Source organism: Clarias gariepinus, chromosome 8 (genome assembly GCF_024256425.1).
Source record: "Clarias gariepinus isolate MV-2021 ecotype Netherlands chromosome 8, CGAR_prim_01v2, whole genome shotgun sequence".
NCBI lineage: Eukaryota > Metazoa > Chordata > Actinopteri > Siluriformes > Clariidae > Clarias > Clarias gariepinus.
This window is the reverse complement of record NC_071107.1, coordinates 11,508,771-11,525,370: the sequence shown is the minus strand read 5'-3', so window position 1 is coordinate 11,525,370 and position 16,600 is coordinate 11,508,771. Positions and strand designations below refer to the sequence as shown.

At 36.3% G+C, this 16,600-nt stretch overlaps 1 protein-coding gene across 1 annotated transcript in view; it reads left to right on the top strand.

Annotated features, from left to right (window-relative positions):
- The window catches only part of prim2 (DNA primase subunit 2), a 74,711-nt gene that overhangs the window by 37,979 nt on the left and 20,132 nt on the right, over nucleotides 1-16,600 (top strand). Inside the window, exons 9-10 of the mRNA XM_053502350.1 lie at nucleotides 1,600-1,672; nucleotides 3,715-3,900. Coding sequence (XP_053358325.1) covers nucleotides 1,600-1,672; nucleotides 3,715-3,900 — 259 coding nt within the window. The remainder of the gene's footprint in view (nucleotides 1-1,599; nucleotides 1,673-3,714; nucleotides 3,901-16,600) is intronic.

The following is a 16,600-nucleotide window of genomic DNA, read 5'->3' as shown; positions in this document are numbered from 1 at the left end:
GTGTCTCGGAAAGCTTTTTGCATTTAGCATGTTTGTGACAGTCGAGTCAAATATGAAAACGTCTTTTGCTGAGAAATGGCTGTTATTTTAAGGTAAATCTCTTTGTTTGGAAATAGATGAAAGCGGAAAAGCACAGAGGATAAAAAAAGCTGTCCTATGATTCAGTTTTAGCACACAAACAATTCTTGAGCGCAGTTAGAGATGTGGAGTCTGTCTGTAAAATCCAGTGCCTGTGCATTAGAGATGGCGGGTGGTCGATACAGCGATGTATTGCAGTTCTTCTGTTTGGCAATTTATCTATCGGGACACTTCAAAATTATTCTTTTTTAAATTATTTATATATTTGCATTTGACGTGGTAAAAGAATTGTAACAAATTCCAAAAAATGTAAATTAAATTGGGATATTTATAAAATCACAATTGCAATACAAATTTTGATTGACACTCCTCGTATAAAAAAACTTGTGTGTGTGTTTGAAAACTTGAGATTATTGTAATAAAGTTCCAGCTGGTAACAGTAATTTGCAAAAACCTATATTGTTTTCCTATAACAGCATGCTCGTAGGCATATTACATTTTTTGCATGGAGATAAATTTTATTTAGCATCTTATTGTACACGAGTAAGTACAAGAGACAGAACCCTCAGCACAGGGTATATTTTAAACACCGTGCTCAGGCTTGTCCAGCAAGTCGAGACTGGCTCTGATCTCATTCATAGGCTCAGAGAATGTTTAAAAAAAACAAAACAACAACAACAAAAAACATTTGTCAGATATGTGCACTTCCTGAGGTTGAGCTTGCACAAAAAAAAAAGTTTGCAGTCAGCGTGGCTGTTTTAATGATTTCTGCAGAACGGAGAGCATTCATCAATTTATCATTATTTTTAGGTTGCTACTTTGAGCGCAGTGGTAAATGTGCTGTTAAACAGTTGGGTAAATGAGAAGCAAAAAGAACCAGTAAGGCCCAAATTCTGACTTGACATTTTAAAAACTAGTTCATAAACATCAGCACCACCATCGTTATTGTTGTCATTAGCATCATCATTGCCATTACAGCTACCATCAGTACAATCAATGCACTGTAAGTACCATCATCTCGGTCATCACAATCACCTCTGTTATTACTATACTACTGTTACAGACTTTCCTATCATCTGTTATCAGTCATCATGATGATCCTTTCTTCCTGTCCTCAGTCATTATGACTCATGTTATAAACACCATCACCTCTGTAATCACCAATACTACCAATACAGTTACCCCAGGTGTTATTACAATCACCATGTCATCACAGTTGCCACTATCCTAATTACCTGGCCTTTATTATTATTATGATAATGATGAGGGTGATGATGATGAGGGTGATGTAATATTGTCATGGTTTACAGACACTTCCCCCTAACTTTAACCTTACCATTTAGATAAGTTTCCCCATTGACAACTAGACTAAATCCTTAGACTTACTAAAGTCTTGGGCAAATAATATTCTGTTTATAAAGCGAATATATCTTTGAAAATCATAAAATGTTTTACAAACATGAACATTTAAACGTTTTCAAATAATATTCACTCCTGTTTCTGGCTTGTTCTCTGTTGCAGCCATGCCTACGTGGGCCAGGATTACAGCATCCAGAAGAACATTGGGAAAGTCTCCTTGGAACAGATTGATCCAGTGAGTACTCATTAATTTAAAATGGAACAGAAAAAAACACACATCATCTAACGTCTAACATTTAACTGCTCAAACTGTTAGCGTCTTTTGATGAGAAGAAATAAAACAAACTTTTTTTTTTCCATTTTAATTACTCTGCCAAACATGCCTTAAGTTTAATGTTCTCTAACCATGAAGCAAAGAGTGCAGGCAGATCTCTATTTTACAGCCTTCATTTTGTCTGTGATCATATAGATTCATGCTGCTGTGTGGTCAAATTCGAGACAATAGTGGAAAACATTTAACCGACGTTCAGGGTAACTTTTTCATTTATTTTGAGTGTAATGAGTATCAGGCTTGTTTGAACTGTTGTAGAGCTGTGTTTAAGTCAAACTGGGCCTTGTGATTGTGCAGAATAACGTAACAGTTATACACAGTTATGAGAGTAAGAACCACCTTTATTTTTCTACATATAATCCCCTGATAGAATAATGCATGTATCCCATTGCTTCACCAGTGCTTGAATACCATTAGGGTAGAAAGTTTTCTCAGGACTTTCTTCTGTGCCAATAACCCCCAGCTGAGTTCCTGTTATGTGCAAGTGGTTTTGGTGAATAATTGAGCGTACGGTTCCAACAGACAGATGTGTCGATTTTCAAGTATCCGGTGTTCCCCTCACTGAATTTTCACCTCAGCCAGGATCGTAGCTCACAGACGTAAAGCCACCTTTAGAATATTTGCATTGTTTAAATGTTTTACTGCGGCTGAGAGTCTCAACTCCTTAATTCACAAGAAATTTCATCACAAGTCTTGATTCGACTTGCACGCCTCCTTGTACAGTATATATGATCTATTGTGATGCATATGATCAGAAAGAATGTGCATCATAATGATATTGTGACGGTTTAAAACAAGGTAGTATACAGCTCTAAGTAAATGAAAACACGGTGAGAGAGAGAGAGAGAGAAAGAGCAGGCCATTTTTAATTTATTTTCCTTAACTAAACAAATGAGCGCTTGTAGAGATGGCGTGATATTACATGGGTGACATTGTGTGGTAAGAAACAACATTGGCATTGGTTAATTAAACTAATTAATTATCTGTTTACATATCCTGTTGATTGTAATTAATGAACAATCAGGTCTGACGGCTTCAGTTTATTGTCATGCCGTGGTGTCTGTGTATTTAAGCAGTGCTATTTTACAATACTCTAAAATGATTGTTCTATTCAGACTTTTCTTGAAGACACCATCATTTTAACTTGAATTCATGATTATTATTATTTATTTATTTATTTATTTATTTATTTTTATTTTAACCTGTGTTGGTGCGTTCAGTTATTTTTACCACAGTGCTGTTATATTCTCTATACAAATTAGTCTTGATTTTCAGCAGCACTGACATTAGTGTATGCTGCAAGGCAAATTACAAGTGCTTTGTAACAGTAGGTAATCTTTATGATGGCAGGATCGGAAAGTCTTCAGGACACAGGACTTGTCACATTCCGGGTTTTGTCACATGCTATGTTTTTTGTCTTATTAATTTCAAGAGAGGCAAGAGAGAAGCCTTAGAGGAAGCAGAATTTTGTAGGTGCTGTAACATGAATGATAAAATGAACTCGCTTGTTTTGCACAGTCCACAACACTGGACACCAACTAGAAATTAATTTGACAATGTGATGGTTTGTTTCTTAATTATTGCTAATTTGTGTGTTCATATAAAAGAAATGACCCATTGTTAACGTGTTGCAGCAGTACCTCCAGCTTCTGTTGGCCCATATCACACCGCCCTGATGTTGATTAATTTCCTATGACAAGTTATTTATTTATTTTTTTTATTATTTTTTTTTTATATATACTCGTCAGTCAAGGTGTGGAGTTTTTCAGTGTGTGCTCTGATAAATATCATCCTACATCATAGTCTGTTATAATGGGTTGTGAAGTTATCACACTCTAACTCAATCACATCACTCTATTCCGTGTGGTAACAGATAACTTGCTTTACCAGCAAGAAAGTCTGCCAAGATCACCCTTCATTCCTTTTTTTTTTTCTTCCTCTATTAGCTCTCCACCAAGTCCTTCCCTCCTTGCATGAGGCAGCTGCACAAAGCCCTGAGAGAAAACCACCATCTGCGCCACGGTGGCCGCATGCAGTACGGCCTTTTCCTCAAGGGCATTGGGCTCACTCTGGACCAGGCACTGCAGTTCTGGAGGTCTGAGTTTATCAAGGGCAAAGTGGACGTGGATAAGGTAAATATAACTACGTCTTTAACTTGCTCTTGTGCTCATTTAACACCCTCTCCTGTATCTGTATATTTCACACTCTTGTTGTGCTAAAGTTTGTCCTTCAGTAATTCTGAAGTTTGGGTCACTCAGACAAATGAGAGCTCTCATACTGTCAAGAGGATTCTGCAAATAATTTGGCACCCTTCCTCTGTGTCCTTAATTAAGAAATGTGAGAAAATGGAGACTCCCAAGCGGCATCCTTCCAGTGTTTGTCACTTCCTCTCACTCAGCGAGGAAATGTTTATTCCCAGTCGATTCTCAACCAAAAATGACATTCACGTTCTTACCTGAGAATGCATTTGAGTAGATTCAGTTTCACACTAGTCAAATGAGTGCATCCTGAATGCATGAAGAAGTGCCTGCTGTAATATAATGTATGATAATTTTCCTGTTTCTTCATCCCGGGCTTCATTATGCATCATCATGCATGAGAGCCATGCTTTTTTTAAAATCCAGAGTAGGTTTGCAAGTCTCACGGTTTCACGATTAGTCATGGTGTAAGATCAGATGCTATTTCATTGTTGAAATTTATACCAAACTATAGCTTACATTGCCTCTCTTTGTTATAATTTTCATTTTATTTGGTTATTTATTTTATATAGAACAATTTGGTTTTAAATGTGCAGTGAATCCCATCATCTTGTGAAACCATGCCTTTTTTATATTCTGAAAATTTTCAACCATTATGGATGAATGGAAATATATTTCCGGCGAATGTACTGTAGAGGACTACTCTACTGTACTGATCTGCTTAGTATTAGTCTTCTTCTTTCAGAAGTATGCATGCAAGAGACAGACATCAAGCTTTAAAACGTTTATTACCTCCTCAAAGAAACATTATGATTATATTTTTCACATGCCTCTTTTTTTCAATGCTTTAATTTATAAATTATGCTCTAATACTGTGAAAAGGAAACAAATAACACAGTCACAGTGCATTTATTTATTTAAGCCTTCCCCCCTACCCCAACATTCTATTTTATCTTATAAATAAGCATAATATTCTGCTAAATACATTATTCATGCCTGAGGCCACACTCATTGTAGCATGTCTATTGAGCCATACAGCGCCAGTAATGCTGTGATGGGTTGTTGCTTTCCACTCTGAATGGAGGTGAATATCTGCACCTGAAGTAATCTAAAACCAATAAACCGAACAATAGATCTGCTCACACTGCACTTCCCTTCTCCATCTATGAAATGGTGTGCAATTTTCTGTGACAACATTGTAAAGGCAAAGGAAAGACAAATTAAGCTTGTTTTCCGCAGAATGGTACATTTCCCATTTTGGCAGAAATAAGATGTCACTTTGCATGACAAAAGCAATAAATGAAGATCAAGTAAACACGTTTGTAAATGTGTTTTTAGGCTGCATTTAAAAAAAACAACAACAAAAAACACAAAGAAGCAGCGCAGCATCAACAAGATCTGACTAATTTAGAGTGACATCTTTAGGACATGTGAAATGTTTTATCATGTTTCGCTGAGTACAAGCAACCGTTTCGATAAAATAGATGTCGTTGACATTTCTCTTCCCCGGGAAACTGAACAACGCAGGATTTTTTTTTTCTTTTTTTCTCCCCACTTATAAAGATAAACTGCCACTGGATCTTAGTACCAAAAACAGTCTTTGCCTGAAAAGGCATGTTAATGTATGTTCAAATTAACAAGGCCAAGAAAATTCAGGTTTTAACTTCTGGTTTTAAAATCTGAAAGGTATAGTATTTTAAAGCCACCACACTCAACATTAAAAACGAGAAATGGCAGAACATTTGAAAATTAAGAATTCCGACTTTTCATCGCATGAGCATGGCAAACATTTTGAAAGCATCTGATTACACAGTAGTAAGTAGATCAGACTGGTGTCTTTGACACTACAATATGGAGCTGTTCAATTTGTTTATTCACTTTGCAAGGAAATCACTCTCAGCGGGTTAGGTTTTTAGACATCATTCATCTCCTGATGACTAATGTTTTAACTGCTGTGTTTGTTAAATTAGCTTCTTAACCATCATAAGCTTTGTAGGCAGAAAGCCAGAGCAAGGTCAGAAGTAAATAGAAACCTTTCCACATCATTCGGTTTAATTAAAGTTGATAAGTCAAAATATGTTGTAGGCCCGAGGTGTCAGAAATGCTAAAGTATTTTTTTGGGCATGCCAGATGAATTTGTAATCCATGGGGTAAACTGTTGTGGTATTAAAAGCTTTGGGGAAAAAGAGCCAGTCTGCTATTCCAATAGAGGACCCACCACTTACAAAACCATTCTTCTGTCTATCTGTAGTAAGATATTTTATACTGGTCAGTGCCACGGTGAATCTAGTGCCAATTCCAGGAGTAATGGAGATGAGTGGGAATGCACCTAAAATATGTTGAACTTGGATTGCGAACATGATTCCTTCCAGAAGCGTGCTTGTGATCCAAAAAACTTGTATATCAAAGCAAATTTCCCCATAAGAAATAATGGGAACTCAGATGATTGATTCCACAACCCAAAAATATCCATATAAAAATATAATAAATTAACCTGCACTTTACACTTGAAAATAATTGTGGCTGGTGTGAGACGAGAAATAAGAGGAGGACAACTGTGTAGGACAACTTACGCACTGTGTAGGACAACTTACGCACTGTGTAGGACAACTTACGCACTGTGTAGGACAACTCACGCACTGTGTAGGACAACTCACGCACTGTGTAGGACAACTCACGCACTGTGTAGGACAACTCACGCACTGTGTATGGAAGACGATTACCCACAATCCTGCAGCGCCTAAGGGGGGAGGAAAACCATTGGCTCAGTTGTGATCACGTGACACTCGACAGACAAAGCATATACGAATTGCTCTTATTTCATGACCTTGCCCTTTTATCGAGTTAAAATTTATTTAAAAGTTTTGCTCGTCTTGCAAACCAAATTACTCGCAGACCAAGTTACTAGCGATCTAAGATTTTACTTTACTGACAAAATGTTCTAGGGATCTATATATAAATGTTAATAAATGAAGACATTACGTTGGTCTGAGAGTGAGCTAAACTCTCTGTAAACAAGACTTCTGTTGTAGGCTAAAAAAAAAAACCACAACTTTGGCTGAAACCTTTCGACAGTTTGACATAACTTGACTCCATTCACATGTTAAGTTTTTTTTCCAGACGGCCGCACAATTATTGCGTTCTGTGACCCCCCCCAAAAAAAACTTTTGTACTCAATATTGTAAATTGTGTATAGTACACTACTGTCTGTGATCTTGGAGAAGTCTTTCATGGTACTCTATCTGTGTGTGGCCAGAATGACAATTAAAAACTTTTTAATGCTCTTACAGTCCTGCAGATTAATGTGCTGTCAGATTATCGGTTTCCCTGGAGATGCAATGCAGTTTAATGCTAAAATTTTGGAGCGAGCTAAAGAGAGAACAAATACGCCATGTAGCATGGAAACACCACATTCCTGTGAAGTGGAAAAGCAATTACATTTTCTGGTAAAACTGTGTCCTTGAGCTGAATCGCTGTTTAACCACCAAGCTAATTCTTGCCGAGTCCTGCAGTGGGGCTATGGACAGGAAGTACTAAAGGCTAAAAGAGATCATGCATATTACTCATGGTAGAATTTCTGCAGCAAAAAAGCCATCTAATGTTAATAGCTTTAAAAATGTTGTATATCCGTTTGGTTCGATTACTATAGACAGTTCTGTTCTAGAAATAGTATTCATCAAAGTAAAATATAGATCTCATTAGTTTGAAAAGAAATGAAGCTGAAAATCTAAATTAGACATCAATTTTTTACTTTTTAATCTACAACAGCTCTAGTGTAAGCCCTGCATGTGAAATTTTTTTCCCCTTCTTCTTTTTCTTTCTTTTTTTTCCTGAATGGTCATTATTGAGCCTTCTAAAATCCTTTCCTCTGAGATTTGAACAGTTCTATGAAGCACCAAGCATTTTCCATGCCTCACAGCTGGCAAGGAACAAGCCTCAGTTCAAAGAAGCATTTCAGCTTTGACTACCACTAAGCCTCTTTCACACACTTTAAAGCAATCTTAGGGTATGTGTTTACCCACTCTGGCACTCCAAGTTCCATTCGTTCCACAAGTCGGAGAAAGGGAAGAAATTATTCAGACGGTCCTGTTCTGAGGTGGTCATGCACCACTGCTGACCAAAGTGGTCTATTTTTGGGATGGCTGCATCTGCTTAGTGTGGCTTCTCAGGTGTAACTTGGTGAGATCACACTCTCCAAACACACACTACCTTTGGAGGCACAGGATGCAGTGTCATGCAGCTTGATGACTGATGTACATATGTGAGAAGTCTCAGACAGCAGAACATGCCAAAAGCCACTGTAATATTTCAGTTTCGCAACATGTCTCTCGTTCCTGATTTTTATTTCTTTCTACATTGTAAAGGAATGCTGAAGGCGTCCAAAAAATTCATTAATCTCTTTTAACCAGTTAATGGTGAGATGTGTCTGCTACTTGCTCTGTAAAGACTTCATAACGCCTCTAATCTGAGCTGCTGTTAATTGGTCATTTTTCAGGCTGATAACTCTGAATAAACTTCTCGTCTGCGGCAGAGGTAGGTTTTGGTCTCGCCCTTCTGGGATGGCCTTCATAAGAGCCAGTTTCATTATGGTGTTATGACGGATTTTGCAAATGCACTTGACAATACTGTTCTTGCAAGAACTATTACAGAAAGGCTGACCTCTGTGTCTTAAAATAACAACCAACTGATGTTTTTGTTGTTACGTAATAACCTAATTCCATATGTGTTATTTTATAGTTTTGAAATCTCCAGTACTGATGTAGAATGTAAAAAATAAATCACTAAACAAAAACAAAGAAATTTCCAAGTGACCCCAAACTTTTGATAGTTTATGTATGTGTGTGTGTGTGTGTGTGTGTGTGTGTGTGTGTATGTATGTGTGTGTATATATATATATATATATATATATATATATATATATATATATATATATATACACACACGTGTGTGTGTGTGTGTGTGTGTGTGTGTGTGTGTGTATATGTATGTCTCAAATTTTTGTGGTTTTGCTTCTTTTAGGTAACTTTTGATAAAGGAATAGAAATAATATATATATATATATATATATATATATATATATATATATATATATATATATATATATATATATTTTTTCTATTTTTATTCCTTTATCAATATATATACATTACATATGTATTCCCTTTATATATATATATATATATATATATATATATATACAAATTGAGGGTAGGAATGCTTGTGTCTGCCATGCCTTAATATGATTACCAGTCAACTCAGACACACTTGCCATTCAGGAGAGAAACACACGCACACCATGGTTGTTTAATGTTCTCAAGTTGTTCTCCATCATACACCCTGAATCACATACAACCGTTACATCAAAGACCATAAGCCGTTTAACATGTTCTGGTGAAATTCAGGGAAGCCAAGAGAGGAAGTCGTATAGATATCCACAGACAGACATGGGAAGTGTTACCATATAAGAAATGAAGAGGAAGAGGTGAAACAAAGCCTGGTCAATTAAACACGGTCTATATGGGGAAATGTAAGAGGCTAACAAAAAGCAATCAATTTTTTTTTAAATAATTTATTTTTTTTAATAAAAAAACAAATTTTCAATCAAATTCAAACTATTATAGCTTTAAAATGTGAGTGAAAAGGGATAAAATGGATCCATATGATGGGATTTAGCCTGAGCAGGATGGATACATGTACTCTATATGGAGCTACATATCCATGGAGATGGATTGGATAAAGTTTATAAATCGCAATGATGTGGATAAATGGATTATAAATGGAGAAGCATTGATTGTAAACTTTAATGTATAGATGTATACAAGGATGGATGTACTGGTGTATGTGAGGATATGGATAAACAAAAGGTTTGAATTAGGTGGAAATAGATGCAGTTGGATGGAGAAACCGATGAGTGGATTAATAAGTATAAATAGAGCTGGATGGATGTAACTGGAGATAAATAGATATAGATGGTGCTTGGTGGGTTAATAGATATAGATGGAGATGGATGCATGGAGATGGGTGGATCATTGGACAGAATGAGTTGCATGGGTACATTTACCTATGGGTAGATTAAAATTAATGGTTGTATTGATGGATAGGTACAAATGGATGGAGATGGTTGTATTGATGGATGGAGATAGATTTGTGGATAATTTACATGGGTAGATAAATAGATGGATATAGTTTGATACATGAATATGGACTGATTTCATGAATAGATGGATGGATATAGATGGAGCTGGATGGATTAATGCATAAATGTTAATAAAGATAAATATTTGGGTAAATATATAGATGGGCTTGAGAGCTAAAGAGATGGCCAGATAGAGAGAGAGATTAGATATAGATACAGAGGGATGAATAGATATGCTTTTGACACATGCAGGTATCGAAAGCTAGAGATGGACAGACTTACTGGATAAACACCTTCACAAAAGGTGAGACGGTTCTTTAGGTGTTTCTCTGAGGCATATCTTCCAGTTCACTAGAGCTGTTGGCAGTTTTTCATTTCTCACACGTCGCAACTGGTCTCTCCCTTTTTAAAAAAAAAAAATCATAAGCTCAAGCTATTTAAGATAAAGTGCAAGGATTCTATTGCTGTTTTGGTTTATTTTTCCCCTTTTGCTCTTATCTACTCAGTCAGGGTGCCACTAAAACACTTAGAAGGAGGGCCATTAAGGATTTTGTCGTTCCTGGCTAACAGCAGAGGTTTTTTTTATATGCTTGTTGGGATTTAGTCACCCTGTACAAGGCAGAAAGGAATGGGTTTGTCGTTTCAAGAATTTTTGTTCTTACCTTATTAACCTTTGTTTTGGGCATATGGAATAAAGCCTGCTTGTGTGTGTGTGTGCGTGCGTGTGTGTGTGTGTGTGTCTGAATTGAGCAAGAAGTTTGATTTTGTGTTAATAAATAATGACGAACTCTGTGGCTCGTATTCAGCTATCAGGTTATGACATCTCATAAATATTGCATGAAGCCCAGGTCTCTGAAAGCTCCTGTTCCATATCACTGGCCTGTGTCTTGTTCTTTTTTGATTTGTGCTGTAAGCCTGGGATCTTTGCTTCTCTCTAGCTAGGATTAACGCTCGTTTCATTAAGTGCTAAAAACCTGAGGTGTGCACAGAGGTGAAGCTCATTAGCCTGCTCATGTTTGTTGTCGAGATCATCTTGAAGTGTGTCAGCAATCTTAATTTCTCATTTATTCTTAGCAAGTCTGCAAAGTGACATGTTTAACATGTTTAAACTGTTTATGATGTCACCCTGAAAAAAAAAAACCCTGACTATCAAACAATAACAATACTGACGTATTGTACAGTGGTGTTCGCTTCAAGTAACTTGACCTCACCGTGTACCAGAAGCACAGATTGCTTGATTGTCCTGCTGTCAAAACGTATCGTCTTGCTGCGGTGCTGACAGACTTGCATGTAAGTAAGAAGACAGAAGAAAAAAAAAAAGCTTGTCTCTGGGTCACAAGTAAGCATGAACAAGAGGGGGAAAAGCATGGTTTGAAACCATAAAGTTTCGGTAAAGTGGCAGCAAACAGTATTGTAGTGTTAATTGTGCTTTAAACTATATAAAGGCAAATGTGTAACCTGATGGCTTAAGAAAAATAAAAAGAGGTGCTACTCTGCTATTCGGCAAGTAAACTATATTTACTACTTAAGCTGCTTCATTTTTAAAAAGAAATAACACTTATCTTACTCAAGAAAAAAAAGTCATTAGTTACTTGCAGCTAAAAGAAAACTGATTGAAGGTTGATTTCCTTGTTTGTTTTTTTCCTAGACACATCTCCGGGAACTAGAATTTGCCAATTAAAATTTTTTATGGAAATTGTAAGAATGCTTTGCAGAACTAGACACATTTTTGGAATGTTGATAAAGTGGGAAACGTTGCCACCTTACAGTACATCCCCACAGTCTCTGGTCGAGTCTTGAGCCTAGTTTACGGTCTATGTAAAATTTCAAATGCTTTCACCATAAACATATGGATCTTTCAGGTTCACCAGAGAACCTGAAAGATCTACAGTATATGTTCATGGTAAAAGCATGTCCCACCAGTAGGTGGACTGGCTAACTCATGGTTTCCTGAACAAAGGTTCATGACTGTGATAGAAATGCCAATATTAAATTAGGCTACATTTGAATAATTTATAGATTTTTTTTTTTGCATGAAAGAAAAAAAATCACATGTACCTCACAGCACATTGAAATGATTATTATTAATTAATTTTGTATTTTCCAGTTAAGAAGCTGGGGTCAGAGTTCAGGGTCAGCCAGAATACTCCTGAAGCAGATGGGTTTAAGGGCCTTCCTCAATAGTGGCAACTTGGCGGTGCTGGGGCTTGAACCCCTAACCTTCTGATCAAGAACCCAGTAACTCACAGCCTTAACCATTTGGTTTTTTACTGCCCTATAAACACAATTAATATTCTAACAATTTTGGGCTCCCGCGAGGCAGAACAGAAAAGTATTATAGTGGCGTGTTGTTCGATATCCATCCACTCAAGCGGTCATCGCGAACAATTCCAGGTCACAGTGACTTATGACTAAGCAGTTTTTTCTTTCAGGCGTCATTACGTTACTCAGAACTCTAACCATTTTGTAGCCCACAAAGTGCACGACCTTTCACAACCAATCATATATTATGGGTAATTTTTTAAACTCCTGTCAGCCCAGAACACATGTCATTGGACTGTAGGGGAAACCTAAAAAACTTCACACACATACCAATCTAACCAAAGTCTAATCCATTGTCACGCTGGCTGGGCATCCTAGGAAGCAAAATTGCCCATTTTCTAGAGGGGACAGTAGGCGTACCTGTGCTCCACATCAATCACAATGACATGACAGCCTTCACCCTTCATGGTTAGAAACTGTCACTTGTTGTGGGAGAGCCATCAGGATGGGAGGTCGGGGATTCTGACATTTTATGATGAAAGCTAGAGGGTTTACTTTTTAAAGTAAAACACCAAAGGATTTCTAGTGGGTACTGTCTAATTAAGAGTTAGTTTGAATACAAACGAAACGCTGTAGTGTAATTATATATGGCATAAGTGTTGGGTATGAATCTACCAGCTAGGAAGTGAGACTTCTGTCTGATCCAGCTGGAAGAGTTTCTCATCTGTGTGAGATTAATGATTTTGGATCAGATGATTTAGAAACCCATGCAATATGAAACTTCCTAAAACCAGACTTCTGTAAATAATAAATCACTCTGCATATACTTTAGTAAAGCTGCTTTTTAAATGCAATATTTATTTTCATTTTCTTTATCTTTTATCGCCTGTATTTACTATATGTTCTCTGTATTGTTCCTCATTGCTGAACTTTTAATGCTCAGATTTGTTACAGAGTAAATAACACGCCCTAGATGTGATTTGTCTTTAAATTACAACTTATAGGCATCAGAAATTCTCCTTTATTGTTTTATTATTTGAGTCTGTGAGTAAAAATAATAACTCAGATGTTGGCGGCGTTTCAGCCCATTCCTGATCTTAATTTAATGCCTTCTCATGCAGTTTGCTTTAAAGGCTTGTTCTTATTTTTATCTGAGAATATGCGAGATGTAATTGCATTTTTCTTTCACTGAAAAAAAAAAATTAAAGTAAATGAACTCAAATTGGGTAAAGTTTTGAACCGGCGCTGTGTGTGAAATTGCTTCCTCCCTCCCTCCTTTACATGCTCCCTATTTACCGGTTAGACTGCCTTAATATAAAATGACTTGCTGAACTGAATCGGAAAAAATTTAAAGCAGAAGCATTTTTTTTTTCTGTATTACATGCACCACTAACAAGGTTTATTTTGGTTTTATTTAATGAGAGTTGACAGGATGCGCTAAAAGATGAGTATTTTGTTCAGCAGCACATCCATTTTTTTATTCCTTTTATACCTCTAATAACAATTTTCAATTAGTTTTTAATTGATTATGGAATGACACCGTCCCTTTAATTTACTCCATTACTTCAGTCATCTAATGTTTAAGATACGTGTCGCTTCCGGTTATCACTTTAATTACAACAGCTATAAACAGGAATTTTTTTCTCTCTTGGATTTAATAAGGGAACAAAAAACAGTTTGTTGTTGAAAGATAGAAAAATGCTAAGTCCTACCCTAAAGATTTTTTTTATGCTGGACACCTTGCTGACTATTCCAAAGCACTGACACTGGAGACTCCTTCATAAATGGAAAGATAAAATAGACTTATTAAACTGTGTGGAAATACACACGTTACATAAGGTTGCAGTGGTAGAAAAGTTCAGGTAGGAATAACATATATATATATAAATAAAACAGGTAAATGATCATTTAAAAGATATTGTGCACATAAATACATAGTATCTAACTATGTAATGTTAAATAAACCAACATGAAATAAACAAAAGCATTCCTAATCATAAACAGTTTATGCTAAATTGTGTGGGGTTTTTTTTGTTTTTTTTTTAACTTTACTTTGTATTCAAGTGTTATACTTTGGATTTGTAGCTTAAAAAACAAACAGTGGCCAAAAGCGTGTTGAAAGTGGTGCCATGATGACATGTTTGGGGGAATGACTGTAGTGTTCCAGGGGTAGAGCGTTGTGTATCAGGTGTCTGTCAAATGCTGTAAAAATGCTATAAATGTGTACATGGGCAGGAAAAAGAGTTGGGCAGAGTAGTCAACATTTTTTTTTCAAATCTTCAGCATGAGAGACCCTATCTCACCAAATCTTGTATGATCTTTAAAATATACAAAAAGAAAATTTATTCTCAGAATGTTACTTGAATAAATAATTGCGTAGTCATTTAGCAATTTGAAATAACCTTTCATATGCGGCATTATGTGACATTTTCTCCCGAGACTAAGGTTTAAAGGATGGTGCTGGAGATCATGAGTGTACAGAATTTCAGCTTAATGTTCTTTCACTTTTATACAGAATGGAATGATTTTAATGTTGTCTGTCACCAAGTGAACAGAGCTCACACTTTGCTGATTTAAATGATATAAATGCTTTATATGTCATGCTTTAGATCTGGGTGTCAATTCGATTAAGATTTATATTTGGGCATTTATGTTTTTTGATTTGATTCAGTGGCACTAATATTTGTTTGGTAGCTATGTTTCATATAGGTTTTAGAGTATTAAAAACTGCTAAAAGTATTAGATTAATATTTAAACAATAATTGTTTTGTACAAAGTGATGATCTCTTCTTGACAGTCTTCTGCTCCACATTACAGTCCAACCATAAACTTAAAAGATAATGATGCTGTAGTCTCGCAAAACACGGAAGATGCAAGCTGTTTCTAATTTTGCAAAAGCTGTGAAATATTCTTAAGAAATTTGTTAATTTTAGGGCATTTAACATATCACACCACCAAAGTTAATGGATCTTAAATTATTGTGAAGTGAATTTAAATAAAAAAAATAATCCTGAACCAACAAAAGATCGATCAAATTGCATAATCAAATAAATTGCATGGCTCTAACATGCTTAATGAGAAATCTGTCCTCTTGTCACTAATACTCTGCTCCCATGTTTCCTCATCTGTACAATTTTTTTAAATTACATCTTGCATTTTCTCATGGTGTCTCTTGTTTTGTATCCCCTGAGACAGAACAGACTGTAATTTATGACAGAAACTTAGCTTCCCCTCCCAAGTGTCAGGAAGGTAAGTGGGGTACAAAGAGCTACGGCTGGGACAAAAGTGGCTGCGCTGTTGCTAATGGCTGCTGGAGTTGTACACGCAGTCCCCTCACCAGCTGCCTGGTTAATTAGAGCACCGAACCCCTCGAGAGTGCTCCTCCTGCTCCGAGCAAATCTGGCCTCCTCCATCATTCGGCCTGTCCGTGTTTACACAGTCAAGTCCAAACAGACCTCAATGGCTCAGCCATGCTAATTGACACATGGAGGAGTGGAGGATGTGCCAGGCAGGATATGAGAAGAGACCACTAGCTAACAAGCGAGATAGGATATTGTTGGCAATTTAGTTTTTTCCTCTCTAATCCTGAAGTTCTTTGTTTGGGTTTTTCTTAGACAACATAAATCATATGGACCAAACTTTAAGTGGTAGAGGTTTGAAAGTTAATACTACCTCCTTTCACTACTCAGGGAAGCAAGATGGCCTTTAATTGGACCATGATTAGCCAGATCTTTGATCATGTTTTTGGTCATTTACATAATATGAAAAGTTCATGATTTATGGTCCAATCTAGTAAATAGAATGTCAATTTTAATAATTGATAATAATTGATCAAAAACATTCTTTAAAAACGATAGCTAAAACAATCCAGTCATCAACTTGTACATCGGTATGGTTGTACATTGCTTATACACGCATTGAACATTGGGGTGGCACTAATGTCAGATGACCTTAAAAAAATTTGCCATGGTGTTCTAATTAAGTGATTATGACTTGGTTAAAAAACATGCCCACCATCAGCTAGTCAGATTACTTCACAATTTTGGCATGATTAGCACCGAGCTGTATATTTGTGACAGATGCTTACAAATATTACCATACAGATTGATTTGATTCAATAAAATTTTATTTGTATAGCACTTTCAACAATGGTGATTGTCGCAAACCAGCTATACACAATCAAAAGAAACTTATGTAAATGTGAAAGAAATGTGACAAAAATGTGCATAAATCAGT